A 24,004-nucleotide genomic window follows, 5' to 3' on the forward strand; every position below is an offset into this window, starting at 1 on the left:
GTAGAACATACCAAAATCCCCCCAAAGAGTTGTAATAAGTGACTAATCCTTTCATTTACAGTAATGAAAAAGGGAATAAGGGGCAGACTAACTATTGATAGAACATATTGGCCTTGACCAACTGCATGATCAAGGCCTGACCAACTGCATGATCAAGGCCTGACCAACTGCATGATCAAGGCCTGACCAACTGCATGATCAAGGCCTGACCAACTGCATGATCAAGGCCTGACCAACTGCATGATCAAGGCCTGACCAACTGCATGATCAAGGCCTGACCAACTGCATGATCAAGGCCTGACCAACTGCATGATCAAGGCCTGCTCCTCTCCCTCATCAACAACACTGGCTCCATCTGTTGTTAACATGGGAATGCCCATCTCTGCTCCTGACAAATCTGAAATACTATTTGTACAGAAATACCCATAACGACTCAAACAAAACAGGCTATTTCTTTTAACATGGTCTTTATGTATTTCTCTGGAGATTAAAAAAATAGGATAGTTTCCCAATAATGGCTAAAACTTTACATATTTTTACAACGATTGTGTTGTACAATTACATTATGAAAGAAATGAACCATTCAGAACATTACATGACAAAACAGCCCACAGAAAACTGTAGTATGTCAGCTCCTGGTCGGTGGTATACTGTAATATACACATGGTACAATATCAGAAATGACTTAGAAAATACTTGAAATAAGTATTCTACCAAATATATTTTTCTAAATGAATTTGCGATTTAATGGTTGACAATAGATTTGACATCATTTTCCAATATGGACATTGGACAAATAAATTATATTGCGTTGATACACACAATAACTTGTAAAACTATCAAAGTGTCACTATAAGGGGAGAAAAGTCCCAAAGCAGTGAATTTCCTTAGACAGGGAACCAAACATGCCAATTAAATATTTACTAAGGGCTTCTCTTTCCATTTTTACACTTAAAATACATAGAATATTTACACCTTAGATTCCATATACGTTGAGCTACATTCTCTATGTCTTTAAACAGGATCAGGTATTCTTTGACTCCTTATCCATGTTCTCTTCTTTGTTCAAACACAACACATTAACAGTGACCTTGGCTCCCGGTTGTCCCAATGCATTGCGTTTTAGAGTCATTGGCCATATAGAACTCCTTGGTTGCCGTTAACTGCCAGAGTCCCCTTTCTCTGTTCCGGATGATGACGTCACCTCCAACTCTTTCACTCCGGTGTCCTTACCATCTCGTTCCTGCTCCCCTTGCCGCTCACCCCCCTTAGTCTCTGTCTGGGGTGCTTGTGGTGGTGGGATGGAGGTGTCATGTGTGTCTGTTGCCATGGTAACAGGGGTCTCTTCCTGTAGCTGGAGGACCCGTGTCAGATCCATGTCCTGCAGCTCCACATTAAAGGGCCGGGGGGCGGAGGAAGTGGGAGGAGAACCGCACCCTGTACAAGTCTAAACACAAGCAGAGGGACAAGAGTTGAATAAACCCGTTCTTCACAAGTATTTTTTAAATATATTAATCTCCACTGTCATCTATACTGATTCCTGTGAATCTTTCCTTGTCTGAGAGAGACGGGGTTGTAGCTACGGTCTCCAGTATGTGTCTGTGTGCTGACTTACAGGGCTGTTGATGGCCTGTGGCAGGCGTCCGGTGCCCATCCAGGGATGGACCTGGATCAGCTCTCTCTTCTGCTCCTCAGTGAAGCGCGGCTGCTGTTTCTGCACCGCCCTCAGTATCATACCATCCTCCCTGAGAACAGTCTCCTTGTCCCTTTAAAAATCACACACACACCGACACTCTTTCACATGTCCATAGATATGCCATAGTCTGTAAAAGGTGTATTAGTAGCAGAACGGTGAGAAGGCATTTCTCTCTTTTTCATAGTCTGTATGAATAAATAATATATAAATATACTACTACATCATCATTCATAAATACAATTACAATAGCATTTCATATTAATCATGACTACAATTGCCATGACAACAGTGTAGTGCAGTGACCATAATGAATTCTTACCTGGTGGGCATTTGGTACGTCATCATAACCTTGTCATCTGTGTTGGCCGTAAGGAGCCAGATAGGGTCCTGAAGGACATATTTCATGAGCTGGGCCTCTTCAGCCCCCCCTGGTGCCTGCTTATGGGAATGGTCGTTCTCCGACGAGTCAACGCTGCCAAAGTATTTGCTGGTGTTGCTACTTCCTGTGGTTGAAAAAGGAACATGTTCAGTTCGTATCATGACATATCAGTCACAATATATAAACATCCTTTACCAATCACAGCGCTAACAAGAATAATCTGGGAGGTGTTAAACTCACTTGTGCCACTCCCTGAGGTGCTGCATCCATTAGAGCCAGAGCCTGAGGACCCGGAGGCAGAGGCGGCCGAGCCGGTGCCTGAGCAGGCGTCCTCCTGCAACAGTAGGTCTAGCAGGTCACTGGAGGTGGACATTGCGTCCTGGTCATCAGCATTATCCTGGAGGAAGAGAACACAGGAGAGACAGGGTTAATGACTAGAACTCACTAGACTCAAATTAACCTTTTGGTAATTATATTTTCTAAATGGATTGCAGTTTAAAACTCACGTTATCGTCCTCTCTGTCGTCACCCTTCATGCTTCGCTTAACAGAGCCTTGACCTCCGAACTGTGATACCGAGCCAGGTGGGGGCAATGTCTGCTGTGCCCCTGTCGACATGCCCTCCTGGCGGTTGCCTGGCAACTCCTCCAGCTGTAGCAGGTTGAGGGGGGAGGAGCATCGTGACTGGAAGAGGGGCGAGTCTGTCCCCTCCAGGGGGGCTTGGCACGTGGACTGAGGGGTGCTGGAGCGGGAGTTGCCACGTTGGACAAAGGTGGGATCCATCTCGGGTAAGGCAAAGCTGGGAATCGGAATGGGATTTGGGAAAGGTAATGCTGGGCGGGGATCGTAACAGTGTTGGAGGATCATCGACAAAGTCGGTTTGACCTGTGACGGGTTGAGTTGAGCTAGGGCGGGACTAACACGAGGCATGCCATTCATCTGCATCATAGCGGGGTTGAACTGAGCCAATCCAGGATTGAGTTGTGGTAGTGGGATAGTCTGTTTGAACAGCGGTAGTGCTTGGTTAAGTTGTGCCATACCAGGGATACCGGGGCAAAGGTTCGGTATGGTTGTGTTATACTGAGGCATGGTGGTATTGAGCGGTGATACACCTCCGTTGAGTTGAGGGAACATGTAGTTGGGCAGAACAACCATCATTGGGGGAGCCAACGGCATGGTATGCATGGGGTACGGTAAGCCTGGCTGGGGGCTGGGGTAGCCCATCTGCATGGCATTGGGGTTCACGCCGGTGTGGCCCAGGACTTGTTGTTGCACGCTGGGGTAGAGTGGAAAGAAGGGCAGGACTCCTGGAGGGTACTGGGCCACGGCAGGAGGGATACTGGCCTCAGAGGCGGGCCAGGAAGAGGACGAGGTCAGGGGTCCCTGCATCATCAGGGGTTGACCCATGGGGAACGTGAGGCCTTGGGGCCCCTGCCCTTCCCTCCTGAAACTACCGTTCATCCCACGCTGGGAGCCCTCCTGCTGGTGCTTCAGCCTCTTTCCCCCGCGGCCCCTCCTCCGTCCATGGCCACCTGCTGGGTAGTCCTTCGAGCTGTGCACTCCTGAGACAGAGACACATAGAGAGGGAGAGACACAGAGAGAACACAGGGGTGAGCTGCATGGAAAAACACTGGTCTCTCATTCATATTACCTTTCACAGTCATAATAAAAACCACATCTCCACTTGAAGTGTCTGTCTTACCTTTGGGTGTGGTGGTGAGTCCTCTCAGAGGAGGAGGGCCAGGGTCCAGCACGTGGAGCTGTCCCAGGTCTCTGAACCGGCTCAGGAACACCTGTTCCTCCTGCTGGGTGTGGGCAGACAGCACCTCCTTGGTCAGACCCAGGCGGCCTGAGCATCCAGCTGACCTGCGGCCGTCCCTATCGGGCTGGGCAGGGCTGGGTGGTGCCGGGCTGGGCAGGGCCAACGGCCGGGGGGTCACTAACATTGTGATGGCGTTGTTAGTGGCTGGGGCTGGAGAGGTGACGGTGAGAGTGGGGGTGGCTGGTGTCTCCTCCATCATAACTATATCTGCAAGGAATAAGGTTGACAATACATCAGAGATGAGCGAGAAGAGACGGAGGCCAAGAAGAGAGGTAAACAAACAGTCGGACAATAAAGGGATGTGACCTACCTGACTCTGGGGGCTTCTTGTCACCTACGTGGACAATGGTGCTGCTGAAGCTGCATTGGGACGTGACAGAGACCACACTCTCAGCCTTGCAGTGCAGCGCCAGAGGGCTCATCTGTGGCCCCCCTTTAGACCCTTCATTACTCTGGGGGCCTTCGAGGTCTGTAAGGAAACACACAGTTAAGACACCAAAAATACATGCAGAGCATAAAAAAAGGCATCGAAAAAAACATAATTTGAGGTGTTTCAATGTGATCTTTATTGTGTACCTTTAGCTGTTCCAGGCAACTCCCTCTGCTTGTCATCGTCTGACGTTGATGACGTGGTGCAGGAGGAGGAGCCACATTTCCTCTTCACTGTGTTGGGGACGTTGCAGCTCTCCAGGTAGCGTACGATGCTGTCCAGACAGTTGATCTGCTGGTAGGAGTAGTTGGCTGACGGGTCTTTCCTTGACTGCACGGAGGCCAGGGTTTTAGTTGGCCCCAGAGCTCCAATAGGTCCCAAGTCCTTGTTTAAATTCTCTGGCACCACCAGGGCTCCTGAGAGGAAGAAGAACCGCATTATCTACGCTATACATTTATAATTGGGACATTTTATAGAACAAAATTCTGAAACAAACGTATTATTTTTTTTAATAATTCCAGGTGTTTACCAGTGCTGGCGTGTTTGCGGAGTGCTGGGCGGTTGCGGGACTTGGTGAAGACCTGCTGACCATTGGTCTTCACCATGTGGACGTCCTTACACATCTGCTGGAATGTCATCTGCTGTGGAACAGAGATAGGGGAGAATTAGGCCTAGTTACAAACATTACAAACTAAAATGACCCTGTTCAAATCTTGTTACCTGATCAAATAGACAACAGAAACATGCGTGAGGTTATGATTGTGTTAGTACTCACTGGTCTCTGGATGGTCTTCAGGATGAGCTCCTTGGTGGAGGGGCTGTTGCTGCCTGACGAGGAGCCTGGGCTGGGCCTCTGTGGGTGGGATCCGTGGGAGCTGCAGTAGCCCTGGGAGCCACCACTGTGGACAGGCTGCACCAGCACGCGGTGGATCTGCTCACTGAGCCTGGGGATCTCTGGAGACATGGCCCGCGCCTCCACCTCCACAGTAGGCGTGAACACATCCTCGTTCAGGGGACTCCTGCAGATGAGGGGAGAAGGACAAGGGAATGGGGTTTAGAACAAGACTCGGCTTGATAGCTACACAAATAGGTTACAGAGCAGTTCAAATGTGGCTATTGCAAGGTTGTGAAGGTCATTGACGTAGCAGAGAGGTCAACTACTCACGTTCTGACTTTGTGTCGACCAACGATGAAGGCCACTTTGCGGCTCCAGGGGTTAACGAAGGAGGACCAGCTGGTATCTATGGTGAGATACTCCCCGTTCCGGGCACACATACGAAGGGGCGAGTGTTCAAAGGGCTGGCCCGCTGACTGGAGAACTGAGCGGAGAACCAAATATGTTAACATTTTGATTGAGTATAAATAAGAACATAATCATTCATCCATTTGCTGGTTTATGAATCCTTACAGAATGTATAAGGCATGACTGTTGGACAGGAGTACTCACTCTTCTTGTGTATGGCCACCATGACAGGCCTGTCATCAGGGTGGAGGTACATGAGGACAGGGGTCCCAACCAGGTCCTGGGGCAGGTAGCCTAGCAACGGCACAGCCCTTTCATCGACTTCCTGAAAGAGACAGCTGGGGGTGTGGCTCGTGGTGAAAATCCTCTTGTCAGCTGGGATACGGGGAGCTTCATATCCTGAGTGCACCTTCTCAGCAATGAGCAGGCAGCAGGGCTGTGGCTGAGACATATCAGAGTCCCGCAGTGTCAGCTGGTAGGGGGTCATACGGAAGGGGTAATACCGCACCTCCCCCTCGCTGTCCCTCCCACCACTGATGCGGCAGAACATGGATTTCTCCTGGGTGCAGTCCACAGGGGAGGTCACTGAGGGAGATAGAGAGAGGGGAGATATTAGCACCACAACAATATTTACATCACATACACAAATGTGATGATCCATTTCCATGTGAATTCAGAGCTGAATTAGAGGTGTGGAAACTTACTGGAGCCAGTACAGGAGGCCCAGGGGGGCAGGCGGCAGGGAGCCGTGCTGCTGTAGAAAGTGCTGACGTCCTGGGGGGCCAGCAGCTCAGAGAAGAGCGCTCCCTGTAGTCGCTCAGGTTTAGTGCGCAGCATGGGAGAGGCCTGGGGAGAGATGTACACCACCTTCCCAGAGAGGAAGGACACTCCAACAGAGAATGTGTCCTGTACAGGAGAAGAAACAGGTCAGAACAATGTTCGGTTGGGTTTAAGAACTGTTAGTCTGGTTCTAGTAGACAAAGATTGTTCTCTAGTTCCTACCGTGTTCTGGAGTGTGTATTCAGAGGTGATGTTGTCCAGTTCCTCTGTGGTGAAGGCTGAGAGGTCCAGACTGCAACCGTGGCTCTCCTCCACACTCCACTGGTGGTAATACTCCTGATTCGCTAAAAACACACACACATTCAGACAGTATAAATAGCTATTATAGTTAGAGAGTAATCATGCTATTTCATGCTAAAGCCTTGCAGTATACATGTAGCAAAAGGCATGGCTCAAAAGGCAGTATCTTACCTCTGACTTGTTTGACACAGTTGAGAGCGTACTGCAGGGAGGCCAGAGTGCTGGAGCGGCCTTTTGTCCGGTGGTCTGCAGGCATGCGGATCTTCAGCTCCTTCAGGGCCTTGAGCAACTCTCTCTGGGTCTGCAGCCGGGCCGGCTGGCCACTGCTGCAGCCGCTGGTGGATGGGTGGTCCTGCTCTGAGCTGCCACTCAGCAGGCTGTAGACCATAGAGCTGTTGGGAAGGGAAGTGCTGTGGGAGTTGGAGCTGACCGGCCAAAATAACATGATGTTACTATCACTGCTGAGCATTCATTACAATAGTATAAGCGGTGTCTACCGGCTACCATCTGTACATGGTTGTGGTGTTTGGCGTATGTATTCTGTTAAACTTTTTACCTTTTGCTCTCGGTTGTCTCCATGGCAGAGTCCTTCCCATTATGGGAGCTGCTGCAGGTTGATGCCTCATGCCCCATGTGACCTTCCACTTCTCTCTCGGCTGAGTCGTTCCCGCTCAAGTGGGCATCGGTGTCATCAGAGTTTGAGGACTTGCCCCCAGACCGAGTCCTCTGTCCATTTCCATTGGAGCTGCCAGTCTGACTCAGTCCAGACTCAGCGGACTGGGAGCCTGCCTCTTGTCCTGCCACCGCATCTTCTGCTAAACTTACTCCACTAGTGTCATTTCCAGAAGTGGTGTTTGCATTCTCATCACTCATAATAAGCAGTATGAGTGATTGACTATTGCTGTATGACAAAAAGTATCTGTCAAAACAGAGCTGTGATACCCTGCCACTAAGTGGGGCTACTAAACTTAGATTGAGTCATGGCTTGGAAAAGCAAAAATGAGAGAGAAGATATGGACAAAGTATGGACTGTATCTCATTGATCTTGAGTTTTTTTTGTCAGGTCAAAGCTTATGAACCTGACAGGCCAATTGAAGAGAAGAGGGCTGAGCCTTTCTTTGTCCGTTTGCTCTTCCTCGTGTGTCCACACTCAGTGCACTAGATGATTTGGCAGGATACCTGCTAGAAGAAATCATTCACAATCATGAGTGGTGAGTCACGTGAGATCATGAGTCAGACATCTGTGTAAACACTAGTACATCTAACTTCACTACAACATTACCAAAAAAACACATCACTGTAAAGGCAATAGTTAACTCACATAACTAAATTGCTTGATTTCAAGTCGCCTAAAGTCATGTGTATCCAAGTATGGACAGGCTCAAAGAACTTGATCTCCATATATAGGACATCGACCATAAAAATAAAATCCCTGTCAAGAACCGTAAACTGACAATAACAGGTAACCAAATGCTAGAGAAAGTGACTCTGTAGTCCATTTCCCTATCTAGCATGTCTTGAGGGTTACTGTAACTAACAGGATGACACCGCTGTGGGATTTATTGTTGACGACAGTGAAGGCAACGTGCCTCTACTAGACTAGGGCACATAGCTAGCTAGGTCCCGAATGAGCTCGTGGATTTATTCTACCTGACACAAACCTGGTAAAAGATGAGTCTCGCTTGTACGAAACACGAACTTACCAATAAATATTAAACTGTATCTAGCTAACTAGATTCACACACACACACACAAAAAATCCTTGTTTTACACTCTTGCCATGCCACAACAATGCTTCACTTGCTAATGTCAATAGTGATCATTAAAAAAACATAAACATGTAACGTTAGCTAGATTCTGGGGCTCCCGCGTGGCGCAGCAGTCTAAGGCACTGCATCTCAGACCCTGGTTCGATTCCAGTTTATCACAACCGGCCGTGACTGGGAGTCCCAATTGGCCCAGCGTCTTTAGGGTTTGTCCGGGGTAGGGCGTCATTGTATATAACAATATATTCTTAACTAACTTGCCTATTAAAATAAATAGATAACTGTAAGCTACTACAACCAAAATAGCTAGCTAACGTTAACGAAACCATAGTTAGTTCTTGATCAGAGTTGACATTCTCACCTTATTCCATGAAGAGAAAATACGTTCCGAGGCAAACACTATTGAAACTTATTCCACAGTGTATTCAGTAGGTTTACAATTATTATTATTTTAATTGCAGAAACCCGAAATGACATCTTCAGCGACCTGGTCCAATGTTAACAGACTGCAAGACAAGTAACACACACACTGAACAAAACCGCACATTGTATTCGCAGTACTGGGAGGGAACACGCAAAAGCACACGTGATGACGCCCCTTGTCTGCTCCCATGTGTGGCATTGATTGGTCCTCAACTGACTCCGACTCTGCTCGAGCCAAATATACCACGCCCAGCGAATGCATTCATTGGTTGAGTAGGGCGGTGTCCTGACTGCACGGGGCTCTTCTATGCTTCTCTATCACGTTGCCCCAGCGGTGCTCTCCGTTCAGAATGTCAGAAACAACATTTATTGGCAACGTGCCACTGCCAATGTTCTGAATTAATGTAATTGCTTTATTGTTTCTTCGCGTGTTTTCCCTAACCAAGAAACAGGCATGTTTACGACTTTTCTTTGTATCATTTTGAGGCATGGATAAAATATATATATTTTTAAATGTAACCTTTATTTAACTGGATATGTCTGAATATGGATGTCTGACTTAATTCCAGACATATCCAGATAGGCCTACGTACTACAACCCTAAATTACACTAAATAAGTGCACAAATGCTACTGCAGCAGTATGACTAGCCACAAATATCAACACCTTCCTCTCCAAAATTCTACCCTACAGCCATAATTCTACCCTAAAACTATAATTCAATCAAATAGGCTTACATTGTCAGTCAGTTCCATTCCCTAGAATTGTTTTTTGATTGTAATTGTTCCTAGATCCTTATGATACCTTCATTCTTTATATTGTTCAGATTCCCTTTGGGACATGAAATTGTCCTATCATCTAACCTCTCCTGAGCAGTAACATCATCAACATGTGTTGTGTAGCTCGACTACGGGGGCTGACCATATGGAGTAACACATGGGGTGACATGCATTCAGAAATTCATGAAGTAAACTCTCTAGACATTGTGAGGGGATATATACCTCAACACTCATGGCAAACCAATGAAATGTTGATTAAAACCTATATTTCCTATGGCAAAAGTGTATACATCTGTGTTATAATAATTATATGAATGTGCTGCCCAGTCCAATTACATCCAACTTTGTCTGAGTGTACTGACCACACTGCTTTCTTCTGCCTTGGCCTTTTGGTTCATGCACCGATTCTTTTCGGACTGGATTCACATTGTTGGTGATCTGAACACTCAATAAATGTCATCTTGACTAACGTGGATGGTCAATCTTCCATAGTAACCCTATCTATCTTGCCTAAATATAATTGTATGTTCCACATCTTCTCTCCAGGATGATTAGGCCCTAAATAGGTGAGCGATTGTGTGTGATTCATACATTCCACGTAGGCTATGAGATACCTGGCTATCTGCAAAATAAGAGTTGGTGAGGACAACTTACACTGTAGATATTTCACGTTTTTGGTGTGTGCTTCATCTATTTCCAGCTTAAATTCATGTGAGATATACCATCCTGTCTTGATGATATATGTAGTCAAACAAAATATTTTGGTTTGCAACACAGTTCAATTATATTTGGACCCATTTTAGCATAGATTTTATTTAATGTCATCATTGTTTTTAAACACGCACACACACACACTGGGAACAATAAACACAGGTCATCAGAATTATTGTTTTTCCAATATATATATATATTTCCATGATGTTCATCAATATAACAAGACATTGATCGATTTACACTACAATTGTTTTTTATGTACTTCTGATTTTCAATTGGTATCCTGTGGTACATTGTAATCCACCTTGTTTTTAATATCCAATCCCATTCAAAACAAAAACACAATAAATAAATCAATAAATCAAATAAAACAGACTGAACCAAACACATTACCCATGATCCCCCAGTCTATTCCCTCCTGAAAGACCAGGCAAACAGAGGTAATGTGGACTGTAAACCTCCCCAACACCGGTCCCAAAAGAACAAAATAATATTCCCTCCACAAAATGAAGTTCAAACAAAATATAAACATAGTGACAACAGAGGAATCTGTCTTGAATTGTACACCATTCTAAGCTTTCTGGACATTTGTTTTTCCCAGTAACATCCCTTCTTCTTGACTTGGTTGATACGATTAACATAGAGAACACGTCTTTATTTAATCTTTCCTCCTCTTCCGATGTACACACAACCTAAGCCAATGACATCATACCAAAGTTATTACTAACTTTATGCAAAATACAAAGGAAACATTTGGTCCAAAAATAAAAATAAATGTAATGTGTATTGGTGAGAGCATTGTGATTTTATAGCCGACCTGTGAAGGATCAGTGCCTCAAAAGGTTCCCTCCTATGTTGAAGTCACTGAACACCTCTTAGTGTTAGCAATAACACAATATTCTCCACCACATCATATCCTAGCCCCCCAAAATACACCCAGAATACAACAAAAAAAAGTGCCAGGACATTAAAAGTTGCGCACACCCATCCTTGCGGAACAAAAAAAGCAACAGAAAATGAGCACTCACATAACATCAATTTGTCAAATTTTTTTTAATCTAAATTTGCTGAGCACTTTAAGGACAACCCTTGGATTTGTGAACAGCACAGGAGTCCTACCCCGACCAGTGGTGTCATGAGATGATAATAACTCGAAGGCGGCACTCTTTTTTTTTGTCACCTTCAAAATAAATTTGAATTATTTGCTATTCCAATTTTTATACAGCTTTCGTGGATTTTCTTGACCTCACCCAGTAGATTTTGATGAACCGCTCTAATCTCCGACCTGAAGAAATAGGACCCCCCTTCCCCCAAATACACCCCCACACTACAACACCAGACAATAAATACTTTTTTTATGCATGTTTTGTTTGTTTTGTTTAACAGCTATAGATAAAGTTAATATTTTATTTCATCTGTAAATTGTTGTCAGCACGACAGCGACACACACAAGGAGAGGAGTTGTGCTATTATTAGTTATAGGAGCTTGTGTCTAAAGACTCGGTACAGATTAAAGTAGTCTTATGGAAGGGGGCTGAAAGCACGTCTTTTTGTAGGTTTTGTTTCTCTTGCATATCTTCAAATAGCACATTATGTCATCATCTATTTGCCAACATGAGCTATTGAATAAGATCTGAAAGGGTTAAACGGTCATGTGACTTTAGGTATTTTTGGGTTAAGGGTACGCTTTCAAAAACAGGGGAGTAAGGATTGCTGTTAAAGTGACTTGGGTAAAATATGTTGTGTCCCTCTACTTGTTTTTGATGGCAGTTGGCAGCAAGAACATCTAGTCTTTGGTAATTTTCCTCTGAATTAGTTTTGCTCTAGTTAGGTAGAATAAAGAGGAAGGGTGGGGCTGGGAGATAGGCTTTGCTGGGAGATAATGTGCTAAGGCCATTTCCTTTTACATGTGTCTGATAGAGATAGTTAAAGAGAGGGAGATAACAATAGAATGAGAAAGAGAGAGAGAGAGAGAGCAAGGAAATATATGTGTGTGTTATTTGTAACATATGGTTGGGGGGGCTCTGCCAGTGTACATGTAGCATAGGAATATTCCTTGAGCACAAATATGGAAAATCTGAAAGACAGTCAGTGGGCTGATCTGTTACCTCCCCACTCTGCTCATCTAATTTAGTTGTCATGGAAACAGCTTGCCCTCACCGCTGATGTCTAAGCGGCCAAATCTGTCAGGATAAACTAGGGATATTCCCAGGACGGGCAGAGCTTCAACAACACACACATCCCCAGTGTAGGATCCTGAATCAATGAGGAGAAATAGGTGGGAATGGTGGGACAGAGGCCAAGAGGTCATGTTAAGGTGGCCTAACCTATGGGAACAACTGTATTATCCACAGGTCCAGTAGTCTTTCTGCTACTACTCATAAAGTAGACTAACAGAGCTGGCAGATAGATAGCACTAGAAACCTGTGGAAGCTGCTGAGGGGAGGACGGCTTATAATAATGGCTGGAACGGTGCGAATGGTATGGCATCAAACCATGTGTTTGATGTACTTGATACCGTTCCACTCATTCCGCTCCAGGCATTACCACGAGCCCGTCCTCCCCAATTAAGGTGCCACCAACCTCATGTGCTAGAAACAGATAGCACTAGAAACAGTTAGGCCTATACAGGGGCATGGGACAAGAGGTGACCATGCAAGAGCAATCCACTAAGAACAAATCAGTAAGGGCACCAAAGAGAAAATGGCAGAAAACAAAAGCTTCTCCCTAGTTGCTTGGCAGTGTTTAACTTACAGAGCTGAACCACAAAAATGCACGTACACACACAACACACAGAGGTAGAGAGGAGCTCCCTGCTCATAGCAGTTAGTGAAGTCCTGATTGAGTTCAGTCTCCTCTTTACCTATCTACTTCAAACAAACACACAAATATACTATATAAAATATACGCTATTACTATGTTTAAAAAAGAAAAAGACAGTAACTAGGGAGAAAATGTAAGAAAGATAGAGAGAGAACCAGTGCACTAGCAAACGCTCCCTCTAGCTTGTGTGTATACTATGACTGCTTTTCATGACGTTTCTTGGAAAGTTCACTTAAGGTTTACAGCAACTCTTAATCCGTCAACGAAGCTGGCCCCCATGGGCCAAGTTAGTCCCTTTCTCTAGATCATCATTTTCTACTACTGTATGTCCATGCCAGTTGCTTCATCCATCTTCATACTTCTACCTTCACTTTCAAATAAGGCTGAGTTGTCTGTGTATGTGCTCATCAATAGGTGAGGTTTTGCTGAATGAGGTTCTCTCTCGGCCGGTCATGCTGTTGACCAGCCAGACAGCGGTCATGCTGTTGACCAGCCAGACAGCGCCATCAAAAACAAGGCTCTTTGTGCATTTCACACCGCCTCCCCCTTTTCAGTCAGCCTCTCCCCCTACACAAAATAAAGAGTGTATGGGAATTTTTTGACCGTAAAAATCATCAATGTGATACGTTTTGATCAGAGACTAAGGCTTTACTGTGTCCGCATTTTTGATCCCTTAGTGTAAGTATCCTTTTTAGCTATTTGTTAGTAATGACATCTCTGTAGGATTTGGTGTATTGTCACAGCAACGTTATGCAATGTTATGTTGCTGAAATGAAAAAATGAAACAGGTTCAAATCCTGATCCACCAAACAAAAACTAGCAAGCCCTCATTTTTTTTTATATATCAATATTGTTATTTTTCCAACTCTGGCTTGTTAGATTGATATCGGCGATAATATTTATGATCACTTCATATATATTTTTTTAAAGATACTTACACATACATGTGCTACACTGACAGCATTTTTACTAGACAGCAATGGAGGAATGTTCTCGAAATAAGACACTAAATAAGTCAAATAAAAAACATCTACAGACATTGGTCCAATTCTATTGGCAGTTAATAAAGAGAAGGTACATGATCGGAGAGAGAGACAGAAAGAAAGAGAAGGAAGGAAGGATTCTAAAGAGACAGTATGGCTAAAGGGTGTAGGAGAGAGAAAGAGAAGAAGAGAGAGAGAAGCAAAAGATGGAGAACAGGATGGGAATATCGATTAAGTACCTCGGTTAAAGGAGACAAACTCCACTGTGCAAAGATGCACCTATACTCTGTGGGAGACAGAGCAAGACAGAGAAAGCCAGAGACAGGCAGAGACAGTGAGAGAGAACGTGCAAGATATACGCACTCTGATTAATAGGCAGTAGTTCAAATCTGAAGCATAAGTAAAATTAATACAAAAATTAAAAAATACAAAACGCACACCCACACACAACCTACAAAAACATTATATCAGAATAACATTCCTACAAAGAACTATATATATATTTCATATCTGGTATATAACAATTATCGCCAGGGTCATCATTTTCTTTTCTGTCGTTGTCATCGGTAACAATCACAACAAGTATTGGGTTCTGAGTATGAATGACGGATTAGAAAAGCAGGAAGTATTTACAAAGAAGGCAGGGCCACAGACTCACAGGACGAAAATTGACAGGGGTCCAGAGGTGAGGCGGTGGAAGCGGGGGCTGAGAGGGTTCAGGGGGTTCTGGGCAGGGTCATATTGAGACTATTTGGGGAGCAATTTAATTAATTCATCACCAGTGGACATTTTTTGTTGTTGATTTGAAGGGTTTTCTGTTGCAAGGAAGCGGGCAGTCTCGTGTGCAGACTGGGGTAGGAGCCACTCATCTTAAGTGCTGAAGTAGACTAGAGAGAGAGAAAAACAGAGAGAGGGAAAGAGAGAGAGAAAGGGAAAGGGATGGTGAGAAAAAATACTAATACTGAAGCACAGACTATATCTTAATTCAAACTGCCATGGCAGGGAGAGTGTGGGTGTGACCCTTACCGATGATGACGATGAGGACAATCGCACATATCAGCCCCAGGATAATCATCATCTAGAGGAAGCAGAGTTTTGTATGTTTTAATGTATTATGGAGCCCCATTGGCTGCTGCCAAGGCAGCAGCTACTCTTCCTGGGGTCCAGCAAAATGAAGTTGGACATGAAGAGGTAGTAAAACAGGGGGGATGGGACATGCGGTAAATCATGAGCTACAATCCATTTCATTATGTTTTAACATTCATCTTGAAAGCCTCAAAGGAAATGACTATTATCATGAATAAATGTGGACCAAAGTACATCTTTATCTATCTCAATGTAGCCCTTACCTTGGCGTTCTTCCACCAGTACTTGTTCTTGAGTTTTGCAGCACTGGTCTCGAACTGTGAGGCTCCAGCCTGCAGGGCATCGGCCCGATCATCTAGCTCTGACAGTTTCTGATCACGCTCCAGAACCTTATCCACGTTTACACGCATGATATCCACCACCTGGGGAGGGCAGACACACGGGCCGAAAACAGGGACAGGGTAAATCCCTCAATCAACTCAGACTGAGTTGTGTTATCGCCACAGTATATTTACACAATGTATTGACTGTTGACCTAAGTGTGTTGGACATGCATTCATCCAGTCCATGTCGGCTTGTGACTATTCACAACGTGTGAAGAAGGTTCCGATATTTCTGTGGGTCAGTATGTGTGTAATACAAGGTGAGTGTGTCTGCATGTTCCTCACCTCATCCACCTGAGCCTGTGTCTGTTGCAGGCGGCGGTTGCTGGTGAGGTTTGGAGGGGGCGCCGCTCCATCTGCGGGGGCGCCGGCGGCAGCTGGGGCAGACCTGTCAATCAAACACAACTCGTCAGTTTATTCACCTTCAACGACGTATGGATGACCGTGTAGTAACGCATGCATCTACTAAATAGGCCAACCTGTCCCTTTGGTACATTGAAGTAAAAACAAGTTACTATCAAATCATGGCTGATTGGAATTATCCATCGTCACAGTACTCACTGAGGTAAAATCTCAACGTTATAGGTTTGAATCAAGTCAACAGCTTCATGATGACTGAATGATTGGAAAAGGAGGCAGAATATCTCTCTGTAATGAGCCTCAACAACAGGCTGAATGGTTTACTAATCCTGAATTAAAAGGGCCTGGATAAAAGGATCCACCAAGCATGAAATACAATTATGTGTATCCGCTTTGCTTACAGCCCTTTCCAACTGTATCCATAACACACACTACTAAAGCACATTCAAAGCTGTTCTGAATTAATTAATTCAAACCATCACTTTCTATGTCCCAAGAAGGCGTCTACATCTGAAAGCTGAATAAAAAGCTGAATAAATTGATAAATAATGCTCTCAATAATGCCAGAAATAAAATGTTTTAGAAGACAATAAAAATAAAAATAAAGCTATCTGTCCTAACTGCATCCTCCTCAAGAAAACATCAATATGACCACAAGCCATATATTCTGCATTCCATATCTGACAGACACCATCCTATCCTACAACCCTCCGCTGGGCATTGTTAGGGTTGTGCTAAGGGGAAACTAATGGACGACAATCAAAAGTCCTGAAGCAATTACTACATGTCTGGTCCTATCAATCTATTCTGACCATCTATGTTGACCATCTACAACTGAGTACAGTAACTCACTCTTTCTCACCAATCTATCTGAATGTGGTTTCTTTATTTTCATTATGATCTCAATGCAGTTGTTCTTTTTTCTAAACCTTGACTATATGCTATATTAATCTACCATTAGGCCTAGTTGTAGAAAAGATGTAAAGGCACTGGAAAGCCTACTGGCAAGGCCAAAAACACTATGATGCAAAGGTGTATGCTGGGTAGTCCTTCCTTTGCATGCCCTCATTGCTCTGATAGTCCTGCTGGATTTGTGTTAGTAACTCACTGTGTGGACCATGGAGCTGAGCTGTGTTAGTAACTCACTGTGTGGACCATGGAGCTGAGCTGTGTTAGTAACTCACTGTGTGGACCATGGAGCTGCGCTGTGTTAGTAACTCACTGTGTGGACCATGGAGCTGCGCTGTGTTATCAACTCACTGTGTGGACCATGGAGCTGAGCTGTGTTAGTAACTCACTGTGTGGACCATGGAGCTGCGCTGTGTTAGTAACTCACTGTGTGGACCATGGAGCTGCGCTGTGTTAGTAACTCACTGTGTGGACCATGGAGCTGCGCTGTGTTATCAACTCACTGTGTGGACCATGGAGCTACGCTGTGTTAGTAACTCACTGTGTGGACCATGGAGCTGCGCTGTGTTAGTAACTCACTGTGTGGACCATGGAGCTGCGCTGTGTTAGTAACTCACTGTGTGGACCATGGAGCTGTGCTGTGTTAGTAACTCACTGTGTGGACCATGGAGCTGCGCTGTGTTATCAACTCACTGTGTGGACCATGGAGCTGCGCTGTGTTAGTAACTCACTGTGTGGACCATGGAGCTGCGTTGTGTTAGTAACTCACTGTGTGGACCATGGAGCTGTGCTGTGTTAGTAACTCACTGTGTGGACCATGGAGCTGTGCTGTGTTATCAACTCACTGTGTGGACCATGGAGCTGCGCTGTGTTAGCAACTCACTGTGTGGACCATGGAGCTGAGCTGTGTTAGTAACTCACTGTGTGGACCATGGAGCTGCGCTGTGTTAGCAACTCACTGTGTGGACCATGGAGCTGAGCTGTGTTATCAACTCACTGTGTGGACCATGGAGCTGCGCTGTGTTAGCAACTCACTGTGTGGACCATGGAGCTGAGCTGTGTTAGTAACTCACTGTGTGGACCATGGAGCTGCACTGTGTTAGTAACTCACTGTGTGGACCATGGAGCTGCACTGTGTTAGTAACTCACTGTGTGGACCATGGAGCTGCACTGTGTTAGTAACTCACTGTGTGGACCATGGAGCTGCACTGTGTTAGTAACTCACTGTGTGGACCATGGAGCTGCACTGTGTTAGTAACTCACTGTGTGGACCATGGAGCTGCACTGTGTTAGTAACTCACTGTGTGGACCATGGAGCTGCACTGTGTTAGTAACTCACTGTGTGGACCATGGAGCTGCACTGTGTTAGTAACTCACTGTGTGGACCATGGAGCTGCACTGTGTTAGTAACTCACTGTGTGGACCATGGAGCTGCACTGTGTTAGTAACTCACTGTGTGGACCATGGAGCTGCACTGTGTTAGTAACTCACTGTGTGGACCATGGAGCTGCACTGTGTTAGTAACTCACTGTGTGGACCATGGAGCTGCGCTGTGTTAGCAACTCACTGTGTGGACCATGGAGCTGAGCTGTGTTAGTAACTCACTGTGTGGACCATGGAGCTGCACTGTGTTAGTAACTCACTGTGTGGACCATGGAGCTGCACTGTGTTAGTAACTCACTGTGTGGACCATGGAGCTGCGCTGTGTTAGTAACTCACTGTGTGGACCATGGAGCTGCACTGTGTTAGTAACTCACTGTGTGGACCATGGAGCTGCACTGTGTTAGTAACTCACTGTGTGGACCATGGAGCTGCGCTGTGTTAGTAACTCACTGTGTGGACCATGGAGCTGCACTGTGTTAGTAACTCACTGTGTGGACCATGGAGCTGCGCTGTGTTATCAACTCACTGTGTGGACCATGGAGCTGAGCTGTGTTAGTAACTCACTGTGTGGACCATGGAGCTGAGCTGTGTTAGTAACTCACTGTGTGGACCATGGAGCTACGCTGTGTTAGTAACTCACTGTGTGGACCATGGAGCTGCGCTGTGTTAGTAACTCACTGTGTGGACCATGGAGCTGCACTGTGTTAGTAACTCACTGTGTGGACCATGGAGCTACGCTGTGTTAGTAACTCACTGTGTGGACCATGGAGCTGCACTGTGTTAGTAACTCACTGTGTGGACCATGGAGCTGAGCTGTGTTAGTAACTCACTGTGTGGACCATGGAGCTGCACTGTGTTAGTAACTCACTGTGTGGACCATGGAGCTGCACTGTGTTAGTAACTCACTGTGTGGACCATGGAGCTGCACTGTGTTAGTAACTCACTGTGTGGACCATGGAGCTGCACTGTGTTAGTAACTCACTGTGTGGACCATGGAGCTGCACTGTGTTAGTAACTCACTGTGTGGACCATGGAGCTGCACTGTGTTAGTAACTCACTGTGTGGACCATGGAGCTGCACTGTGTTAGTAACTCACTGTGTGGACCATGGAGCTGCACTGTGTTAGTAACTCACTGTGTGGACCATGGAGCTGCACTGTGTTAGTAACTCACTGTGTGGACCATGGAGCTGCACTGTGTTAGTAACTCACTGTGTGGACCATGGAGCTGCACTGTGTTAGTAACTCACTGTGTGGACCATGGAGCTGCACTGTGTTAGTAACTCACTGTGTGGACCATGGAGCTGCACTGTGTTAGTAACTCACTGTGTGGACCATGGAGCTGCACTGTGTTAGTAACTCACTGTGTGGACCATGGAGCTGCACTGTGTTAGTAACTCACTGTGTGGACCATGGAGCTGCACTGTGTTAGTAACTCACTGTGTGGACCATGGAGCTGCACTGTGTTAGTAACTCACTGTGTGGACCATGGAGCTGCACTGTGTTAGTAACTCACTGTGTGGACCATGGAGCTGCACTGTGTTAGTAACTCACTGTGTGGACCATGGAGCTGAGCTGTGTTAGTAACTCACTGTGTGGACCATGGAGCTGCACTGTGTTAGTAACTCACTGTGTGGACCATGGAGCTGAGTAACATACGTATATCAAAGAGGAGGCATCCTTTTGTGTCTTACTGTGGTAATGGAGTGTATTGTGTCCCTCCAGTATTTCCAGCTCCCATGTAGAGCAATAGTCATGTAACTGTAACTTCAACCCCATTTATAGTTCACGTTCTATAAATGGATTCAGGCTTTAGTGAAGTACTAGTGTTCATAATATCTTTAGGCTACATACTGTATGTGAGAGTGAGTATCAAGCTTAACTTGGTATTTAATTTTAAGTGTCTGTAGCCTTTTCATTATAGTACTATCATAGGTTCACAACTTAAGGATAAGTGGGCTGTAAATAATACACAGCATCGACCATGAACCGCTTTCAATCTCGTTTCTCAACTACATTTTGAGGTTGCTTCCTGCCTGTAGTGACCCCCTTCCTCCAGCAGAGTGAGACAAAACTCTGTATAAAGGTCACCTTTAAGGCCGTGACACACAGAGCTAATCCTCATGTGGCTACAAATCCTTCTGTACACTCATGTTTTCATTTGCATTTGTCAGTCCAAAGCAAGCGCTGTCTGGAAACACTAATTTGATGTGTTGAGTCACCTTGCCACATTAATCATTATGCTACCCAACTCGTATGTGGTCTACTGGGAGCCTCCATTATGTTGATGTTTAGGACGTGTTCTTTCTCATGTCGATTACAACAATTCAATTTTTAAGAGGCCAAATCCTACCCAGACTCTTTCACCTTCTCTGCGGAAGAGGCCATCGTCATTGTACAGCGAGCAAACGAGAGATGAACGATGGATGAGGACGTTATTGGCAACTCCCCTAGTGTGTTTTGTACATCATCCCCCACATTGCTACAACAACCATTGTTTTCTCGGGGCCTCAGATAAAAGAAGAGGGCGGATTGTGTGTGTGTGTGTGCACAGTGACGGGGAACATATTCAAAGGGCACGACGAAATGGATTGTGTAGGCTTTCAAATAAGAGTAATGGAGTGTCGACAGCAGTCTGGGGGGAACCCAGGGCAAGGTCTACCTCACATTCGCAACGTCCTCCACCAACAGGGTGAAAAAAAATGTCCCCTTGTCAAGACCATGGCCAGTAAAATGGTCTTATTCCCTTTGAAAACAGCTCGCATGCTCTTCTGAATTATTATACAGACACGACGATCGGCCTTTTGTTATTAATAGGCGACAACATTAATCACGTCTTTCTTCCCTGCTTTATTGGGCTGTATATGGCCGATTGCCACAGACATTTTGGTGAAGCATTTACAAATCGTCTCTCACGCACGAGACAGCGCGCATACACACCATAGCCACAAAAACAGTGGACTCTAGTCTACAAGTCTGTTTCAGCACTGTTGGAGAAGACAGCGACAGGCAGCGCTGTCCAGTGCTGGCAACGGCTTTGCGTGGTTCCCAAAATTTGCCTAATGCAGTTAGCTTTTTTATTTATTTTTTTATCAAGGGGGGTTTCATATTTGTTGAAAGGGTCCTCAATTTCGTCTAACATCAATGTCACCACCAGTTTATCGCGGGAATTACAGTGAGAAAAGTGGATAAAAATGTATATGGCTAGATTTGTTTATCAACAGCATGTTGACGATGTAACGCTAACATTTGTTGCCTGGCCTCAATGAGATGCTGTCTGTTTCAGCAGCTTGTTTGTATGCACGAATCGACAGAGAAAAGAATGCCACGGCCATCTTCCCTGACAGTGAAACACCTGCCTCCTGTAGCCTAGCAGTCGCTAAACAAAAACAACCTCAGACGACTGAACCTGGTATAGCTTGTCAAGGAAAGGAGCGGAAACGGCCACATCCCCGGTGTACTTTTGAATCATCAAATTAAATAGGCTACATTTAATTGCCCGTCCTTGCTTGACAATCGACAGCTATGAGCGTCAGTTACCCCCACCCCCACAGTTGGTTAGCAATATCACGTAGGCTAAGCCCACAATATGGCTAATGATAGTCTACCCTACTACATCCAAGATAATATGGATTTGTTGCTTCTCTAAGAAGATGTTCAACATGTTGAATGGGAGAAAATGTGTTATTAGGTCCAAGTTGCTTAGCCTATGATACGTGTATATTTAGCCGTAGGCCTATACATTCGTCTGTGGCAGAAACCAATGCATACGTCCAAATAAGCAAATTAGATATTTGTAGGTTTCTACTTTCAATTCCAATTTCAATTTTCAAATGGATATACATGCGAATACACGGACGTCAACAAATTCAAATCAAACCAGTCCAATCTGGAGAAAAGGCGTGCGTGTCCAATTCCAATGATAAGAACATATATATTTTACATTTGAATAAATATAACTAACTAATCATAACTAGCCAACATGACTGAATATTTCGTAAAGAAATGTGGCTGACAACAGGGGCCAACCACCGAAGAGTCGCCTAACCGTTATTCGACGCCTATGGAATAGACTATAGGCGAATGTTGGATGCTATTTAGCCTATGTGTATTGTCAGTAAATGTTCATAAATAAACATCCCACAGTAAATCAACACATTTATCCTGTAATTATAGGGTTCTTTAACCCTGACGCACGATTAAAATGCAATAGGCCTATATGCCTTGGAGACAATGGTTCCTTTAATTTCCTTTCTAAAATCATTTCTGAACAACAAATAGGCTTGCATTCTGCTACCCACCGAGCACGGATAAATAAATACACACAGGCCTAGACATAACAACAGGCACACAAAGAAAATAAACGTCACACAGAGGCAACAGTGTGATACTCACATTTCTTATGGTGGTTTATTAATGCAGGCTACGCAAGTCCGACTGGAATGTATTTGCCTAATAAGTGGCTGTTGAGTGGGTTGCCTTCAGCGCTCTTTTTCCCTCTCGCTCCCTCTCAGTCGATTCACTCTTCTGGCGTTTTCAATAGGAGGGAGTGATAATGTTTACCACCAAGTTGATTTTATTCCCCCGTTGTAAATGTTCCCTTTTTCTCAGTTCGTGCGCTTATTTTATGCCGCACCTCGCCAATGTATTTGTATAATAGCTACCGCTGGTCTCCTCTGTGTCACTACTGTAATGAACAAGTCATAAACACGCTTGTGTAAGGAGAACAAAGATGGCTTGATGACGTCATTCGCCATCCAGGGAGCCGCAGGTTGAAAGGGTTTTGTCTTTTCGTAGCAGGTTTAGGATAATTTGCGCAGCATGCTAGGCGAATTAACGTAACCGGTTAGGAAAATTAGGTTACATTTAGGAAAAGGGTTAGGGTTAGCTAAAATAAAATACAACATCTACGTTTGACTTCAACTTGACAAAAACGGTGTCCCATCTAGATATGATCTATTGAAAAGGGTGGGGAACCCTAACCTTAACCCCTACGCTTACACTACCTACAACCCTTACCTAACCTTAACCTTTAGGTTTTACATTTCAACTTTAATGGCGGGGTATTGACGTCCCAAGGATCCCGGATTGCACAACTGTGACATGGCAGTGTGTCCATGTACTGTCAAGCGTTAGCAGGGGTTGATCAATTTTGAAATCCATATAAATTATAACGGGATTAAACTATTAAACTATGTCATTGAAAGGGCACAGTAGCCTACTGTCATGTTGACGGTGGAAGACTCGTTTGAGGTGGATGAAACGTCAACAAAATGGCGTTCCTTGAAAGGGAGTGGGGTGAAACTCCAGCCTAACGTTGAAACTCGCAGGTTAATCCCGATCATTTCGATTTACCATCTACCCGTAGGATATGAACATTCCAAAATGGCAACATTTGAAGCCTAACAACCCAACATGCTACTGATTGGTTGTGCAAGAAAAAATCATGGTAAAGAAAACGCAGAGTGAATTCGGAAAGAGTGGGACATCATATAAACTGGAGCATCTTAATCCTGATGCGTCTATTTCTTGCTCCGAAATTTCAACTAGAAAATGGGTGTGTTATACACGTGCCACATTCAATCAGTTGGCAAATTGGAAATCTCCGAGTTTCCTAGTTCCAACTAGCACGTGAACTTGGCGTAAACACAACAGGAAGCACATTGTAAAACCATTGGGGGGCAGTTTGAATGGTAGGCCTAATGGCGCATTCACAATCTAGTCGGAACTAGAAACTTTGACATTTCC

General features: G+C 44.9%; 2 protein-coding genes across 5 annotated transcripts; both read right to left on the bottom strand.

The window, feature by feature from the left end:
• Positions 1-454: 454 nt before the first annotated feature.
• Positions 455-9,028, bottom strand: LOC110533944 (period circadian protein homolog 1). 4 transcript variants are annotated; one of them, XM_021618534.2, is made up of 17 exons: positions 8,777-9,028; positions 7,206-7,828; positions 6,821-7,041; positions 6,572-6,693; positions 6,274-6,475; positions 5,774-6,154; positions 5,492-5,645; positions 5,102-5,345; positions 4,856-4,967; positions 4,473-4,742; positions 4,207-4,365; positions 3,777-4,103; positions 2,582-3,636; positions 2,316-2,472; positions 2,016-2,199; positions 1,616-1,766; positions 455-1,447 (listed from the first exon to the last, which is right to left on the bottom strand). In XM_021618534.2, exons 2-17 carry the CDS (start codon positions 7,520-7,522, stop codon positions 1,160-1,162), a joined length of 4,344 nt encoding a protein of 1,447 aa, XP_021474209.2. In that variant the 5' UTR covers positions 7,523-7,828; positions 8,777-9,028; the 3' UTR covers positions 455-1,159. The 4 variants fall into 4 exon arrangements, with proteins under 4 accessions (XP_021474209.2, XP_021474208.2, XP_021474206.2 ...); XM_021618533.2 differs by having other exon boundaries at positions 4,856-4,964; positions 6,821-7,074; XM_021618531.2 differs by having other exon boundaries at positions 6,821-7,074.
• A 1,382-nt stretch (positions 9,029-10,410) lies between these two features.
• LOC110533946 (vesicle-associated membrane protein 2) lies at positions 10,411-23,030 on the bottom strand. The gene is made up of 5 exons (XM_021618535.2): positions 22,652-23,030; positions 15,892-15,994; positions 15,487-15,645; positions 15,164-15,215; positions 10,411-15,024 (listed from the first exon to the last, which is right to left on the bottom strand). Coding segments are annotated over exons 1-5 (333 nt in total). The 5' UTR covers positions 22,654-23,030; the 3' UTR covers positions 10,411-15,007.
• Positions 23,031-24,004: the final 974 nt, after the last annotated feature.

The sequence above is a fragment of the Oncorhynchus mykiss genome, chromosome 10 (assembly GCF_013265735.2).
Source record: "Oncorhynchus mykiss isolate Arlee chromosome 10, USDA_OmykA_1.1, whole genome shotgun sequence".
Lineage (NCBI taxonomy): Eukaryota > Metazoa > Chordata > Actinopteri > Salmoniformes > Salmonidae > Oncorhynchus > Oncorhynchus mykiss.